Consider the following 18,265-nt stretch of genomic DNA (forward strand, 5'->3'; position numbering starts at 1 on the left):
TTCTCAAACAATAGTTCTTAGAACATTGCCTGAGGTACTGAGATGTTTGGTGATTTCTCTAGGGTCATACCTTATGTTTGTTTGGTTTTTGTTTTGTTGTTGTTGTTGTTGTTTTCAGGGCAGTGAGGGTTAAGTGACTTGCCCAGGGTCACACAGCTAGTAAGTGTCAAGTGTCTGTGGTAAGATTTGAACTCAGGTCCTCCTGAATCCAGGGCCGGTGCTTTATCCACTGCACCACCTAGCTGCCCCCAACACAGTATGTTCTGAAGGGCTTGAACCCAGGTCCTCCCAACTCCAAGGCTAGCCCTCAATTCAATAAACCATGTTGCTTTTCAAATGAAAAATAAATTCAAAGCAAATATGGGAGGGGAGCATGGTTTTGGAGGCCAGTAGAGCCTGAGAGGATCAGGAAAGGTCTTGGATAGGAAGGAGATGGTGCTTCAGCAGAATCTTGAAGGAAGCCAGAGATCCCACTGGGAAGCAGGGGGGGGGGCAGTTATGGAGTACATTCCAAGGATGGACTCGAGAACAGTGAGAAGACTGTCCTTGGAGTGTAGAGGGTGGCTATGCACAAAGTCCACAAAGGGAGGCTGGAGCCAGACTGGGAAGAGCTTTAAAGGACAAACACATGAATGTGAATTTTATCTTAGTGGAAGTAGGGATCCACTGAAACTTCTTGAGCAGAGGAATAACATGGTCAGGTCTGAGCTTTAGGAATATCACTATGATATCTGTGGGAGGGGAGACACTGGAGGCAGGAAGACTGATTAGGAGGCTGTTAACCAAAGTAAACTTGCCCATTTTGCATACTTTGCTCCTTCCCAGTCATCTTACCTACAAGTCATCTGCCTTTAAAACCTCATTTTTTGTTGTTCAAATGTGGTGGGACTGGGAGAGATAATAAATCCATGTAAAGAAATAAATAAATTCCTGGAATGGCTTCTTCCCTTTACTGTCCTATTGTCCTTCTAACTTTAGTCCCTTTCTCTTCTAAATATGTTAGCTTTGTACTTCATTCTCCCCATACCTAATGATAAAATGTAAAACTACTCCCTGCCCCCTGACATTTCCAGTCTAACAGTCTTTGTGATGAAAAGGATGTCTGAATTGGGAATGGGAGGGGGTAGGAGTGGGCCAAAGGCTCTGTACCTTCTGGAACTACACATAGAATGTTGGGAGGAACAGGCAGAACCAGCTGGAGCAGTTATTTCAGCTTCATATTAGAGTAGTTCGTTTAGCTACAATATTATTTCCAAAATTAAACCATGCCCAAAGGGCTATAAAGCTGTGCATACCCTTTAACCCAGCAATGCCACTATTAGGTCTTTTTCCCAAAGAGATCATAAAAAAGGGGAAAGGACCCACATGTACAAAAATATTTATAGCTGTTTTTGTGGTGGCAAGGAATTGGAAATTGAGGGGATGTCCATCAATTGGGGAATGGCTAAACAAGTTGTGGTATATGAATGCAATGTGCTGTAAGAAACGATGAGCAGGCGGTTTCAGAGAAACCTGGAAGGACTTACAGGAACTGATGCTGAGTGAGATGAGCAGAACCAGGAGAACATTGTACACAGTATCAACAACACTGTGTGTTGATCAACTGCGATAGATTTGACTCTTCTCAGCAATCCAATGGTCCAAGATAGTTCCAAAGGACTCATGATGGAAAATGCTCTCCAATTCCAGAAGAAAAAAAAAGAACTTTGGAATCTAGATGCAGATTGAACCATACTATTTCTACTTTTTTTGTTTTTCTTTTTTGAGGTTTTTCCCTTTTGCTCTGATTCTTCTTTCACAGCATGACTAATGCAGAAATATGTTTAATGTGATTGTACATATATAACACATCAGATTGCTTGCTGTCTTGGGGAGGGGAGAGGGAGGGGAGGGAAGGAGAAAATTTTGAAACTAGAAATCTTAAGAAAACAAATGTTGAAAACTATCTCTACATGTAACTGGAAAACAATAAAATTCTTTTATAGAAAAAAATTATTTCCAAAATTAAAGTCAATAGCATCATTATATTGGATAAACCTTTGAGAGTATGAAATATCCCCTCGCCCTTTTCAAATCACCTTAATAGATGCCCAATCTATTTTATTCTCCTCATAAGCAGCAAGATCCTTGATCTGTTAATAAAGTTCTATTTGCCTGTACTGGTTATAAGAATTTTCTTTTCATTTCTATTAATAGACTGAAGAAATTAAAGAGATAGCCCGGAAGGCACAAGCCCTGCCAAAGGTGAACTTGAAAAGGCAGCGAACTGTAATCTTCACCCAAGGGAAAAACGATACAATAATGGCTACAGGTATGTGCGCATATGGGCGTTGTGTGATATATGCCACGTTATATACATTAATCACATCTTTATCATTTGCCACAAATTTTTATTCTTTCATAATATATTCAAAGTAACATGCCTACCTTAGTTTTTTTTTTTTTAATAAATAGATCTTGCCTTCTGTTTCTTAATGACAAACATTTCTTTTGAAAAGGTGATATCTTACTAAAATAGAGGAGACTTAAAAGTTATATTTGCAGGGCCAACCCTGAAGCTGTGATTTATTTCGATCTTTCTGATGTGAGATTTTTTTTTTCATCCATCGAAATGTCTTTGCTGAAAAGGAGAAACACCCTTTCCTGGGGAAGCAGTTGTAGCTTCTTTAGTGTGGTAAGTTTGAGCTTTTGTGAAAATGAAGGAGTGAAATCCAGGACTAAGTGAATTCCCAGGCTTGGTGCTTTAGAGTCAGAATTCTCACTTTTCTTTTCCTCCGCTATCTGTTTCACAATGTTTTTGTGAAAAAGCAATGAATAATCACAGTATGTCCAGGATGATGGCATTGCTCCTTCATTTGCATTTGATTAAGCTTCTGGCCTGATACCACGACTTGCTTGAACATGGAGTAAGTCCTCTAGGTAATAAGAATAGTTAGCGTTTATATAATGCTTTATGCTTTACAAAGAGCTCTACAAATATTATCTTAGTTGATCCTCACAACAACCCTAGGAGGAGTGCATTATTATTATCTCCAGTTTATAAATGAGGAAACCGAGGCAGACAAAGGCTAAGCCTGGCATCGCCCAGCTTGTTTAAGTGTCTAAGGCAGGATTTTAATTCAAGTCTTCCAGATTCTACGTCCTGGGCTACCTACCCATTATTATAGGTGATACAGAATAAATGGTCCCTGCCCTCAAGGAGCCTTCAGTCTGGTTGGGGAGGGGAGACATTGGAGGCAGGAACACTCATTGAGGGGCCATTTATTACCTGTAATGTAAAGTTACAAATAATATAAGACACAAGTTTATAAATAAATGTTAAATTATATTCACCCAGACTCAGGGGACCAAATGAGACATAAGCTGTTTAGAAATATCCAGTGATGGCATTTGTTTTGTTTCACTATGCATAGATGTTACAAGAGGGTTTTTCTTCCTTCTTTTTTTTTTTTTAATGGGAGTTGGGGCAGGAAGGAAAGAAAATAACTTTTTGTTCACTTTTTTAAAATAAATTGATCTAGCTGCCCCCTGCTCTTTGGTCAGACCACTTTAGAGTATCCTTTCCATTTATGGATGCTGGGTTTTAGTATCGACATTGACAGATGGGAGGGCAGTCAGGACAATCAAAGTAGGTCCTGGAAAATGATGCCATAGGAAAATCAATGGAAAAATCTAGGGGTTCTTGCTTTAGAGAACAGAGAATTTGTGGAGGTGGGGAGAATAAGGAGAGTCTCTTCAGGTATTTTTTTTTTTTTTTAGTGAGGCAATTGGGGTTAAGTGACTTGCCCAGGGTCACACAGCTAGTAAGTGTTAAGTGTCTGAGGCCAGATTTGAACTCAGGTACTCCTGAATCCAGGGCCGGTGCTCTATCCACTGCGCCATCTAGCTGCCCCTCTTCAGGTATTTGAAAGTTGTTTCATTTCGTTGTGGTTGGTCCCAAGGGGGAAGAAGGTGAGTGAAAGGAACTCATAGATCATTTTGGAAACCAGTCTTCTGAGCAGTCTGGACTTCAGCAGTGGCCCTGATGTGGCCTCTTTCAAAAGAGCCCCAGTTCCTGTCTTTTATATTGGGGATCTTTTTTTTTCCCAATGAAGAATTAGGTGGTTTTTATTTTGTTGACTCAAAGTCAAGGTACACTTATGAAAACTCTTCAAACAACATATGTATGCTAAATGTGAAAGGATCCACCCTCATTTTTAGTTTTCCCTATTTAAAGAATAAAATGAAAACTTGGCATTAGACTTTAGAGGGACTTTATGTTTTGGGTAGCTTTTAGAGGGGAGTTTGAAAGTTGTCATATGCCATTTGTTCCTGATCATAGACTGTGTCCTACCATACCATGATTGTTTATGAAAAGTATCTTTTAAAAAGTTTTGGGGGAAACTAAGCCAGGTTTCCAAGGTAGCCAAACCCTTCCTAATCATGGGCACCAACAACAATGGAATGGGCTTTGTAAGGGAGTGACTTTTCTGCTCTGCGTGCAGGATCCACTGTTTGGAATGACATGTATGAGATTCATAGTTTGCTTGGACTAGATGACCTTGGAGATCTCTTCCAAGTCTGCAATTTTCTGGCTCTTAAGTGCCCTGGGGATTCAGAGAAGGGGGAGATCAATGAAGGCTTAAGTGGGGGAGGAAAACGTAATAGAGGAAGTAAGATGAGCCAGGCTTTCGAGAATGGGCCAGGTGCAAGAGGAGAGGGAGATTCCATACAAGAAGAGCATAAGCAGAGTCACAGGTGCCATGTAGCCTTTTATCATTGCATGGGATGAAAAATCCCTTTAGTCTGTTGACTTCTGCAGTTGAAGGGAAGAATTCATAGTGCAAGGCTATCTCTCCTGACTATAATAACAAGTAGAACAGTCTGAAAGGTTTCCCCCTTTATCAAGTGGCCTACTCCAGTTGTTCAATCAATACAGTTCTAAAAAATAACAGCACCTTGCTGGTCCCGCCCTCTTCTGTCCCTCTCTTCGTCACCCACCCAACCCCATGCAGGCCTCACCTTCTTCCCCCCCCACCCCGCCCAAACTCCTCATCTGATAGGAGCTATAGTACTAACTCTTAAAGTCAGTAAAATGCTCTCTGGTTGATCTATATGAAGACATTCCTTTTAAAGGCTTTGTGTACTTGAATGAGGCACACCACACTAACAGCGGCTCTTCCAGTGCGATTTTGCAAGTCCTTTCCAAAATTGAAACCTTTAAAATTTCACTCTTCTCCAGCGACTGCATTTGCCTCATGCACTCATTTTATTCTTTAAACTGATCTTGTTAACAAATCTATTCATCCACCCTTGGAAATGTTTACAACCAGGAGCTTATTTGAAGGACATTTGCTAATCCTTGCTGTTCTTACCATATGAAAATGAACTTAAATTAGAGGCTGCACTCTATCTGTGCTGCATGATAAATACAAGATGGATCGAGAATCTGGGCGGCGGTGTCAGCGACAAAAGCAAACATGATAAATGTTAATGCAGTTTTGAGCCCTGGGATAAGCTATTCAGTGCACAAGCAGGGCTGAATCTCTTTGCTATGTTGTTATTCATGGCAGCCAAATAAATGTCAATAATAAAAGAGAATTAAAGATTTTCATTTCCCAGAGGCAGTCCTCTAATACGGCTTGATCTTTCATTTCATTTGTAATGCGTTCTCATGTCAGGATGCAATCATTCGCCAGGCTCTGGGTGTCATGTTAAGTCATTTAATAATGATTAAGAACATAAAAATGCTTGGCCTGTGGGGCAATTCTCAGAAGAGATGCCAATTTGTTATTGTTTTCCCCTCCTCTCCTCCTGAATATGGATCAGCTTTTCCCCACCTCCTACCATTAAAATACTAATGAAAAAAGATGGGGGGGGGTGGCAAAAATGTCCCTTAATTTACTATACTCTGGTATTCTAGAATGGCACAGGGCAGAGCTAACACACTTATTAAAACACTAATTAGTACTCATGCCTTAAACCTTACTCTGCAGACTGCGTAGAAATCAGCACTGCTAAGTGTACTGTATTTAGTAATAATTGTTCAGTCAATCCTTCCTTGTCGCCCCCCCCTCCACCCTGAATTCCTAGCGCAGTACATCTAGAGTTGAACTAGATACCTTACAGTTATATCCCAAGTAATCCTTTCTTAGGAGAGAGAGTATTTAAAAATCATTTTCTCCAGCATTTCCATTCCAAACTGATTTAAACTATGTAAAACTAGAAAAAACCTATGTGTATATAAAGTCTACAAGGTAGGTTGGAGGCAGCATAGCTGGCGATGGCCATTTCATGTAACAGGTGACTCTCATTGGGAGTGGCAGGCGGGTGCTTGAGACCAAGTTGGGGCAATGAAGGGTCATCTTTGGAAAGGTTTACCAGAGGTCTGGAAGTCCAAGCTCCCAGCGCTGTGGGTGTCTTGGGATCCCATCCACATTTGCTGCTCAGACTCAGATTTGCATCTGGAGGCTTTTGTTGGAATTGAGTCCCCACCATTCTGACCCCAAACTGTCCAGTGCTTATGGCTCCTGGAAGCTCCCAGCTGTACTACAACATGTGAGATGACACATCATTGAGGCCTTAAGGTATTTGTCCTGTCCACCCTGTTTCATGTCATCCCACTTCAGCTCATCCATCATCCATCATCCAATGAGCTGTTCCAACATGTTGGCCAAGGAACAGAAACATTATGGGGATCAAAGGCGAAGAGGGGAAAAAAGGGCTGGTGATTGGATTTTACCATTTGTTTTCAGTCTTCAGGATTGAGCACCCTGACTAGTCACATGGGAATTCATTCAAAGAGATCCATCCAGTTCCTCCAAATGGAAAATGAAGGCCATCATAATTTACTTGTTCATAAAGAGCTTTCCCTTCCACAGCTCTGTGATGGAGGCATTATCGTCTCAACTTTACAAATGAAGAAATTCAAACTTCAAGAAGTTTGTGACTTACCCACAGTTACCCAGCTAGTAAGTGTAGGTCCTAAGACTCTAACTTAGGTCTTTGACTTGAAGTTCAGTGTTCTTCCTACTAAAAGTCCCTGACTCAAGAATTAGAGTCTCAGCTTACTTAAGTAATCTTCAGTTTAGGGCCATGGTGCTATTCAGCGAGCCTGTTGTTAAGCGAGTTAAAATTTCCAAATCTTGACATCAAGCAAGTGATTAATAAGTGCTTTTTCATTCATACATTTGTTCATCTCCCTGGCCTGATTAAATTGTAGCTTTAATAAAACACATCCTGTGATCACAACACTTTGTTTGTCCTCTTGTGCCCTTATCACCTTTCCTATGTTATTTATCTGTATATGTGTCTTATCTGCCATGGTAAGCTCTTAGAGAGTAGGGGCAGAGTCTTATTTGTCTTTATTTATAGCTCTCCTGTTGACTAGCATAGTGTTTTGCGCATAGAAGGCACTTAATAAATGTTTATGGAATGAATGAATAAATGAGTGGATCTCAAGAACTTATTTCAGTTCTTAGGAGAAAGGGGTCATGGAAATAGTGTTTCTCAGCAATCACAAAATGGCAGGAGGTAAGTGTTGCTTAATCAGATAATCAGTCAGAACGTATTAAGCACCTATTTGCTCTGTGTTGTAATCTACAGATCTTGCCAGATGGAAGTGATCCCTGACTTGGAGGAGCTTTATCCTTTGAGGCAGTCGATTCGCCGTAACTTCTGTCATTTCAGTAAAAATAAACAGTGAGGATTTGGCTTAATGTTCCTAGGCCTTCTGGGAAGCTTGCAGCCGATTGACTAGTGAGGTTGTTACATTATGGGAGAGACCAAATACCAGTGTGTTTTGTAGGTCCAGGGAGATGCAAGTATAGGAAGCTCCCACCAGAAAATATGAGCTCTCAAAGGAAAACAGTCTCAGTTGATAGAAGAATAATACCATCCCATCATAATGACTCCTGTTGCTACAAAGTGTTATTACAAATCCTTCTAAAATCAGGTCTACACCACAATCAAACCAATTCTAAAAGCTGTTCTTGCTGGTATAGATTGACGGCGGTATGGATAAAACCAAATATCATTTATCCCAGATGTCTGTGTTAGGCCTTTATGAAACACACACACACACACACACACACACACACACACACACACACACACACACACACGGCATTTATCAGATGAGACTTTAAATGGAAAACCTTCTTTGCCTAGGACTCAATTCTCAGCTTATGTTTCATTTTTTTAAATGCTCCCCCTCCAAAGAGACAAAGCCCTTAATTAGCCAAGAGGCAGTAAATACTATGCATAGAGTGATAGACTGAAGAAGTCCCCTTTCTTGTTGGATTGGTGAGCTTGGGAAATGGATGCTGGAGCCGGCACACCCAAAGGCTAGGCTAAAGAGTGAAAGAGTGGAGTCAGTCCTTTGGTCTTGCGCCTCAGTGTTTTGTTTCTTTTTTTTTTTTCAGTGTTTCTAACCATGAGTAAAATGAGAGGACCTTCAGGGGGCAAATTTATTGTTATTAGCAGCAGTGATAATAAGTTATATTTATAGAAAGATAACGAGTTTGTGAAGGGCCTTCCTCACAGTAACTCTGGGATGGAAAATGTGGCGCCATGGGAAAAGTTCTTCAGAATCAGAAAACTTGGGTTCAGATCTTGCCCCTGGTGATCAATACCTGTGGGACCTTGGGCAAGTTTACTTCAGCTCCCTCAGCCTCTGTTTCTTCATCTGTAAAAGGAGGAGGTTGGGTTAGATGACTTATGAGAGCCCCTCCAGCTCAGGACCATGATGCACGAATTAAGTAGTGTTAATACCTGAAGAAAGTCCAGAACACTTCAGCCACACAGTCCTAACCTGTCAGCTGCACATTGCCTAGTATACAGATAAAGTTCAAGTAAGAACTATGCCATGAACTTTAGACTATAACTACTGATGTTGGGCTAGTGCCTACCCATTGACTTGTGTTTAGAAAGGAAGGGAATTGGGGGGCTCACCACCAAAGAATGTATTGCAATTTAGATCTGTAGGAGACTCTGGAAATCATTCAGTTCAGCCAACTCCAGTGTTTAACAGTAAGGAAACTGAGGCCCAGAGAGGTTAAATATTTTTGTCAAAGTTACCCTGAAAGCAAGTGACTAAATCCCACATTTTCTCCGTCCAGTATTCTTTCCACTGAACCATGCTGCCTCCTCTACTCATTGTTCCTCAAGGTATAGATCTGAAGGAATGTTGACGATGGCTTCTAATGTATAGCCTTGATGGTAGGGTCAACAAAGCCCCAGTTGAATAGGTAGAGGTGCTAGCAGAAATATGACTCAAAATCCCTCTTCCTGTAGAAAGACCCTGGAGAGTCCCATAAAGATCTTCCCCACCCCCACCCCCGGCACCCAGAGCTAATGCCTCCTCTCCAGTCCAATGAACTTTTCCACTCTTGCTATCTCTGAATGCCTTGGGTCTTGTGCCAAAGAGGTTTCCACAAGCTGAGGCTGCTCAGGACTTAGACTTTCTAAGAATCTGAAAACTTTATGGTGTCAAAGCATGTCTATGCTCCCATGCAGGCATGTGTGTAGAAAATTACATGCATCTACACGTGTTTATAAATGTATACACACATTAGCCTAAATGATTCTTAGAGAATTCATTTATTCATTTCATTTTAAAACTCTAAATAATCAATTGCTGCAATTCAATAGCTCTTGAAATTATGGTTATAAATTGATATTTAATTAAAGTGGCACATTACTAACTTTTTGAGGATAATTACTGTTTGTGACTGGTGAGTGTTCCTTCTGCATTTCAATTAGTCGCTAAAATACATCTTTTTTTTTTTTTTCAGAGATTTACAACTTGGCTGCAAATTTTTCTTTTGGCTGAAACATAGAGTGTTAAGTTTTCAGTCCAGATGAAAATCTTTGGGGGTGTGGTGGAAAAGTCTGATTCAGACAACTGAACAGCTAAAAATTTCCTCCATTTAAAGAAAAAAAGAGATTGCCTACAGATTATTAAAATGAAACTTCCTTGGTCCGGCACAAATTGGACTCTTTTGCTTGGGCTTCAGTCACGACTGTTAACCCATACTCAATGGCTATAGAAGTACAGGGCAGCTTTAAGGCAGTTCACTGTGGACCAGGACTCTAGGGTTTTTTCTAATCATGGCCAAAAGTCCCCTAATTTCTCTGCCTTTGTTGACCAGTTTCTACTGACCCTTAAAATGATAGCCTTTTTATATTCCCCACTGAAGAGTATTCGACTGGGCAGGATTTCATTCTACCATTGTAAGTCACATCTCATTGCAGTCAACTCCACTGGTCCATTGGGACTCTTTTTTGTTCTGTTACTATGCCAGTAAGACGAACAGAGCCTCCGAGACAGGGCGATGTGTAATTGTGTATAACCTGCACTGTTATTTATGTACTATTATTCCTAGACGTTTTTAGCCTTTGGTTTATTAACCTCTTTAAGACTATAGGTTATGGGGCAGCTAGGTGGTGCAGTGGATAGAGCACCGGCCCTGGATTCAGGAGGACCTGAGTTCAAATCTGGCCTCAGACACTTGACATTTATCAGCTGTGTGACCCTGGGCAAGTCACTTAACCCTAACTGCCTCCCCCCAAAATAAAAGGGTAGGTTTACTCATCTAGGGATAAAGTCAGAGGTGTGTGTGTGTGTGTGTGTGTGTGTGTGTGTGTGTGTATCCTACAATCCTTGAACCAAGGTTGCAGACTGGAAGGAGCTTAAGGCTCACATTTGCCCCCAGAGTATTTCTTCCCTCTCCTCTCAAGCCCTTTCCCCAAGGTGATTCAATGTGAGTGTCCCCAGAGTCTAAGTATTCCAACAACCTCAACAGCCACATTGGTACAAGGCACCAAACATATTCAAAGAGCCCAAGCCATAGATGGTTATTCATCCCCTCTTCCATCTTTTCATTTATTCATTCATTCATTTATGCAGCAAGTATTGACTGAGTACAAGGGACACTGCCAGGCTCTGTGGGGGAGACAGAGACGAATTAAATACAGTCCCTGTCCTTGTGAAGCCCATGTGGGAAAGAGAAATTCACTGTGCCCTCGCCAACAAGTAAAGGAGAAGGGGACACTTCATTCAGATTAAGGCTATAGCCGTGCCATCAGCCAAGATTTTGAGGAATCCAGGACTCCTAATTGTAGGGGAATTCCATAAAGCTTCTTAGGTAAGAAGTAGCCATGATTCTAGCATTTTCTCTAGCCTTTCCCTGAGTGGGAAATGAGAAGTCCAGTGGCCCACAGAGAGATCACCAGTTGTTGCCAGGGTGGAAAATGCACCTCTGAAAAGGGAGTGGTCAGCAAGGACATCAGGCTCAGGGACCTAGAATTGCCCAACAATTTGAGGGTGCAAGGAGGAGCAGCATCCCCTTCTATATTCTTGTCCTGGTAAGAGGCATAGAAATCAAGCTGAGTTGTCCTCTGTTGTCATTCAATTGGATTTGCTCTAGGCTTCCCTGCTGCCCATCCTGGTGTTCTTTTATCGTGTGAGTGACCTCTTTTGTTGGATCCCCTAGGCCCACACCCATCCTACTTTATCACAGAACACGTGCCCGTGTTGTGTGGTCATCCTCAAGCTTGGGTTTTATTTTTCCATCCCAGCTCATGCCCTCAGTCAGCCAGCACCAATGAAGCACTTACCATGGGTCAGCCATGGTGCTAAGAATGGGGGATACCAAGCAAACAAGCCTCAGACCTTAGCAGACTACATTCATTCCTTCCTCATTGGGACATGATCATTAGAAGATGAGAATTGGGCAGGGGATTGGGGGAGGAGGGAGAGAGAACGAGCCATTCACTTAACTGCAGTCATGGGAAGGGCCTGTCCTCCTGTGCCCTGGACAGAGGGGCCCCTTGTATCTGGGATGCCAGGTACCTTTCTGAGTTCCCCATTAGAACTAGAACATCCAGTGGACGGCAGCCAAGGTGATGAAAAGATCTTGAAAAGTCTCAGATGAGGAATAGGAGAAAGGGAGAAGCCATGTAGAGGAGAGGAGAGATTTCATCCCTGTTGCTGTAGCAGGCAGAAGGTCAAGGGCTGCTGATTTTGCTGACAGCTAGGCCAGGTCAGCCAGGGAACGTCTCCTTCAGGAGGTATCAGAGCATCGCTGTAGGGCAGGTGCCCAGCACAGGTGAGGTGAACGTCTGTTGTGGCTGCTACACAAAGGAGAGATCCACTCCTCCCCTCAGGGACCTCTGAGGCCCTTTTCAACTCTTAAGAGTCTGTAACTGCAAAGCTGGCAAGTGTTAGAGGAAGAATTTTACTCAGGCCTTCTGATTCCCAGCCTAGCATTCTATCGCCTACATAAAATTGCTCTCAGTACAGGATTGAATACCAGAACAGTGAGCGTTGGTGTCGTGCTCAAAGGTACGCAGAGCACTTTACAAATATCTCATTGGAGCCTCACAATAGCCCTGGGAAGCTAGGTACTAATACGATCCCCATTTTACAGATGGGGAAACTGAGGCAGGCAGCAGTTAAGAGATTTTCCCATAGTCACCTAGCTAGTAAGTTTCTGAGACTGGGTTTGAACTCAAGTCTTCTTTAAACCCCTTCTCTACCTGGCTGCCTTAGTACTATGAATAGTGATTACTAAAAATGCAAGAATTTAGAGGGAGAGATCATATTTGGGCTGGAGTGTTCAGAGTAGATTTCAGAGAAGAGGGAAAGTTTGATCTGGGCCCAAATAAACACCCGGGCCAGCCATGCAACTTTTGGTTTAGATTTGTAAGGAAACTTAAAGATCTCACTTACCCCCTTTCATTTGACAGATAAGGAAACCAAGACCTTGAGAGGTAAAGGGACTCCCCCATGGTCATATAAGTAATAAGCGACAGTTAGAATTTGAACCCAGGTCCTCCACCTCCAAATCTTATACTCTTTCCCTGGCACCTCGCTAACTGTGATTCTTTTTTTTTTTTTTTTTTAGTGAAGCAATTGGGGTTAAGTGACTTGCCCAGGGTCACACAGCTAGTAAGTGTTAAGTGTCTGAGGCCGGATTTGAACTCAGGTACTCCTGACTCCAGGGCCGGTGCTCTATCCACTGCGCCATCTAGCTGCCCCTAGCTAACTGTGATTCTAAAAAAGAAGGGAGGCCTTTTTGTTTTCCCCAGAGCAGCACAAAATACTCCAACCCCCTCTTCTTCCTGAAATAGGAAGGAAAAGTGGCAAATGTGTGAGAATGGGAATGTATTTCTTAAAGAAAAAAAGGAACAAATACTAAGATAAAGAGCCAAACTTTATACATTATTCTAAGAGATCATTAGTAATAAACAAGCCCGTGGAGTTTTAGAGAAATTTTTAACAGGGTTAAAAAAAGAATTGTAGGGAGAAAGAACTCCATGACTCTCAGTGAAAGAACTAGAGACAATCCCTTGAAAGATTCAAGATTGGTTTGGTTTAAAGATGATAAATAGAGTAATGCAAAAGGCTAATGAATTCAGTTGAGGAGGAGGTTTGTAGCATGGTGGCCCAGAAGTCAGTGCCGAGTGGAATCTTATTAAGCATCTTTTTTAATGATCGAGAAGAGGAAGTAAATAGCACATTAATGAAATTTGCAGATGATACTAAAACAGGAGATATTATAGTCACTGGTGAAAACACAAGAGTGCTACTAATGGGCCCATAGAGGTTAGAAATAGTATTTAGAAAAAAACTGCTCCCCGATCCAGGCTGTCAGCATGGGAAATCTGAAATGTGTATCTGTGGGGATGTAAATGTGTTAAGGCACCTAGCTTTGGAACTTCTGCTCTGGGGCTGAGCTGTCTTGATTGGTGAGCGAGTAAGAAAGCACAAACTCACATGGTTCTTTATATGTGACCAGCCTCCAAGCAGGCCTGGCTTCACAGCCCATCCAGCAGCCTACCCCAGCCGTCTTTGTCATCCACCCTGCTCCCACCCTTTTGGGTTTTTACCTCTCACTCTAAGAAAGGAAATCAGCTCACTACTGCCATTACTTCTGGAAAGGGAACGTGAATCAAGTACCCTTCGGATCCACTTCACCATCCCTGTGTGTAGTACCTCTCTGTTTAGAATAGAAGGTGCTTGAGGACAGGGTCTGGCTTTTTGTATTTTTGTATTCAAATCCCCAGGGCCTGGCAAATAGTAAACACATAATAAATTCTTTTCATTTGTTTATTCTTTGGGAGTTGAATTATCCCCACTTCTAAGACTCTAGAATATAGACTTCAGGAAGAAGAAAGGGACAGAACAGCTGAGGGAGAATTTGCAGGCCAGCGAGGTGGGATAAATGTGCCTGAGCCAAGATCCTACCTTTGTATAATAATATATAATTAAGCCCTTGTGTCAAATGTCTGTATTGACCCCCATAGGGCAGACTTATAAGAGGACACAGACCAAGCTGGCATGGATGGGGAAAGTGCCTGCTTTATTGAGATCACTCAGTTCCCTTGGAGTGTTAGAGTGGTTGGTTGGTTGGTTGTTTTAAAAACATCTTCAGAGTAAGTAGTTTACACTGACTTGAAAAACACTGTTCCTATGAGTAATTAGAACCACGAAATTATTAAAAAGTTAACCTCGGGGCAGCTAGGTGGCACAGTGGCTAAAGCACCAGCCCTGGATTCAGGAGGACCTGAGTTCAAAAGCGGCCTCAGACACTTGACACTTACTAGCTGTGTGACATTGGGTAAGTCACTTAACCCTCATTACCCTGCCCCAGCCAAAAAAGTTAACCTCTTTTCTGTCAATGAGGTAGAAACTGTACCAAAGGATACCATATCTTGAGAGAGACTAGCTAGCTATCCAGGGAGGGGTGCATTTCTGAACCCAGATGCCTGGCACAGTTAGTTAGATCCCTGTAGTGTTTGACTATAGCTCTCTAGTCTAACAGGGGTTGGATCAGGTTTTGGATCACTTGAATATCCCCATTTACTTTATAAAATTACAAATAACCCATTTTTGGCTTTTAGGGGCATCTGATTTTGAGTGGTTTGCTTGCATTTTTCTAAGAGTTAGGAAATATGACTGTGGATTGATAGACAATGGATTTACCGCTGTGTGTGAATTGTCTTAGTACCTTTTCTCTGCTCGCTTATTTATACAGGCAAAAGGGAAAGATTGAGAGTTCAAAAATAGGGGAATCACTTGAGTCAATCAACTTAATTGAGAGAAGAAGCTCTTAGGAAAGCTGCTAACAAGGGCACAGCAAAGCAAGGTGGGATTTTCCCCTCCCTTCCCCTTCCTACCTTCATTTGGCAATGGTGTCTTCGAATGGAAACATATAACTATTGGGTACCTGTTCTTGAACACAGCCTGAGAAGAAAATTCAAGGATATTGCTTCCTGACCTCCACCCTTCTGTATAGAGAGTCAAGAAGAGAGTATGACACTTGGAGCTGGGTTCTTGCTGGATCCAGGCTGGGAGACTGCAGGCCTCAGGGCTTAGAGCTTCCTACTGGTTCTAGGGCAGGGGCTCTGGGCTCTTTCTGAAGGAGCCAAACCAAGGATTTTAGCTTAGTTGGAACCTAAAAACTGCAAACTGGCTAACCGGAGGGGGCAGAGGGGCCAACAATGTGCCTAGCAGAGAGCAGACCCAGTGAACCCACCCAAGGAATGCACCCACCAAGAAACAGGATAAGGATGTCATGAAAGGACATCAAGGCCTTTATCACAGATATGAGTTCCATGTGTGTTCACCACATGTGGGCCCCTCTCACATATCTTTTCTATTTTCTCCCTCCATTAATGGTTTGTATTTTTGTGGGTGAGCATATAATCCAAGTTTATTGAAGGTGGAGGGATGTTCTATAAATCTTTTTACTGTGCTATTCTAGTAAATGCCTTTGCTTTAAGCTAATTGTGTCCTCTGATTAATTGTAGAAAGGTAAACAAACACATCGATAGGGCCTCATAAGCTATAGTTTTAGGAGTGCAGACCCACAGAGTAACCTGAACCTGGGGTAGCTGTCCTCCAGAGAATCTACCCTAGTCGTGGAGAGAGCTACACTTGAATGACTGTTATTCTGAATGGGTAGATGGCTCCTGGAAGGTAAGTGACAGTCATGTCCTGCACCTCCTCACAATAAGACTCATCATTTACCTCTCCGCCCAGTGAGTGGTGAAGCCTTCATGCCAACAGTTCAGCTCCTCATGCAGTTATTTGGAAGTAGGGAACCCATTAGGTAATACTTCCTTGAGTCAGCTTTACTCTGAGAGCCATTAGTGATTTGGGGCCTTAGCCCTGTGGCAAATCTCTAGGGGTGTTTCACAATTCTTTTGACCTGAAGACATGCATGAAAGAATTTTCATCTAAAATGGATTAATATTTATCAGCTTGTGTCTTAACACTGTTCCACAAAGGATAACTGTATTCAATTTGGGACATGTAGAAGTGCTCCATTTGGGGGTCAACTGAAACCTGTTTGTCGGTCTTCTAGCACATGAAATAGTTCCTGGTGGGCATCTTTAGGTTTTCTTTGTCAAGTGATACCAAGCATACAGCCCAGACAGCCAATCGTGGGCTTATCTGTAAAATGTAGAGGCATTTAGCACTATTGTCAGTGCTGACGCTGAGTCTTAGATCTCTTCAAATTAAGACTACCAAACATGGAAAACTGTATTCCTGCTTCAGACCATTACCATCTCTTTCCTCCTCGCATGCTGTTTTGAGCTAGTTGGAGAAGCCTATATTAGCCAAAGGTTTTATCCGTGTAAGCAATGCAGGCAGGACATGTCCTTGGTATTTTCTTGTGCTGTTCTGTGTACCAGTCTAGTCAAAAGCAAGATTTTGAAAGAGTTATTCTCTATTCTATGGAAACTTGCTCAATTCCTGCTCCACCAACATAGCAAACAGAATCCAGGAAGATACTCTACCCACATACATTAGAGCCATCTAAAAGTCCCAAACAGAAATAGAGGCCCACATTTCATTTGAGAGGGAAAAATCAGTCAAGGATGAAATACTCAGATTATTGGGGTTCAGGAGTTGCTTTTTTTCCCTTAAATCACTTTACATTTCCACTTTTGTTTGTTCAGCACATTTATTGAATGTTCCAGTCGCTATGGAGATACAAAGATGCATATGAGGATATGGTTCTTGTCCTCAAGAAACTTAGAGTCTAATGGGAGACATAAGATAGGTTATGGCTCAGTAAAACACCAAGAGGCATTAATGAGTGCCAGAGGAGTGATGCAAACAGGAATTCAGAGAAAGGAATCACTTCCAGCTGGGAGATTAAAGAAGACTTGGTCACCTGGGGGCCATCAGAGCTAGAATTTGTAAGGGAAGGGGAGTTTCCTATAAGTAGAAGGGAAGCCTTTCTAGGAGGACAACATGAGCCAAGACAGAGGCAGAAAAGGGTTTGGGAAATGGCAAGTCAGCCACCCAGTTTGGCTAGAACTAGAAGGTTCTTAGAGGAGAGCAATGAATAATAAAGCTGAAAAAGTCTATTGGTGCCAGATTGTGAAGGACTTTGAATTCCAGGCAAGGGAGTTTGGGCTTTATTCAGTAGGCAGTGGGAAGCCCTAGAAAGGTTTGGAGTGAGGGGAGTTCAATCAAAGTTTGACTGAGCTGTCAGCCCTTGCCATGGGGGAAAATGAAGGGAGGCAGCCAACCTGTTAAGAGCATCATCTAGGATTTAGGTAATATGAGCCTGAACTTGAGTAGTGACCATTGAAAGGCCTGGATTCAAGAGATATTTCAGGGAAGGAATCAATAGGATTTGGCAGCTGATTAGATGTGAGGTTCAAGGAGAAAATGAAGTCAAAGGTAGCTTTGAGGTTTTGATACCTGGTGACTGGTGAGTCACAATTCAGGGCACAGTTAAAGCACCCGTTTTATGCTAGCAGCATCTAAGAAGCCACTTTGAATGTCTGTTTGGAGTGGTCCTAGCTTTCTCAACATTCCAGTCTTTAACATGGGCTCTTAAGACCAAAGAAATTCTTATCATTCATTTATAATTACTAGGACAGTCTGGTTCAAAATTGGTATCCCCTGAAAGAAAAGCAGTCATCCTCCTGAAGATTTTTCTGATCTCAGCAGGAAAAAATTCTTGCACACATGTGGAACACTCAAGAGGCCCTGTCCTAATTATTTAAATTAATTTCTTTTTCAGTTGTTTTAAAATACTGTTGTTTGAGGGGACCACCGAGCATCAGCTAATGCTGAAAGTCTATAATTATGTGTTAATGAATGACAAGGCTGGCAGTCTCCACACAGGACTGGCATCCTCCAGAAGGCTCTCGGGCTGAATTTTCCTAGAATGTTCCCACTTGGTTAGGCCAAGGTTCCATCTCTTTACGGAGACAGAGACCAGAAGCTTCAGTCAGTGATACCTGATGATGAGGAAAC

The 18,265-nt window shown here is 42.2% G+C and overlaps 1 protein-coding gene across 2 annotated transcripts in view; it reads left to right on the plus strand.

Annotated features, from left to right (window-relative positions):
- ADK (adenosine kinase) overlaps positions 1-18,265 on the plus strand; it is a 608,024-nt gene that overhangs the window by 544,739 nt on the left and 45,020 nt on the right. For both annotated transcript variants that reach the window (XM_043984755.1, XM_043984756.1), the window contains exon 9: positions 2,197-2,311. In XM_043984755.1, the coding sequence (XP_043840690.1) occupies positions 2,197-2,311 (115 nt within the window). The remainder of the gene's footprint in view (positions 1-2,196; positions 2,312-18,265) is intronic.

The sequence above is a fragment of the Dromiciops gliroides genome, chromosome 2 (genome assembly GCF_019393635.1).
Source record: "Dromiciops gliroides isolate mDroGli1 chromosome 2, mDroGli1.pri, whole genome shotgun sequence".
Lineage (NCBI taxonomy): Eukaryota > Metazoa > Chordata > Mammalia > Microbiotheria > Microbiotheriidae > Dromiciops > Dromiciops gliroides.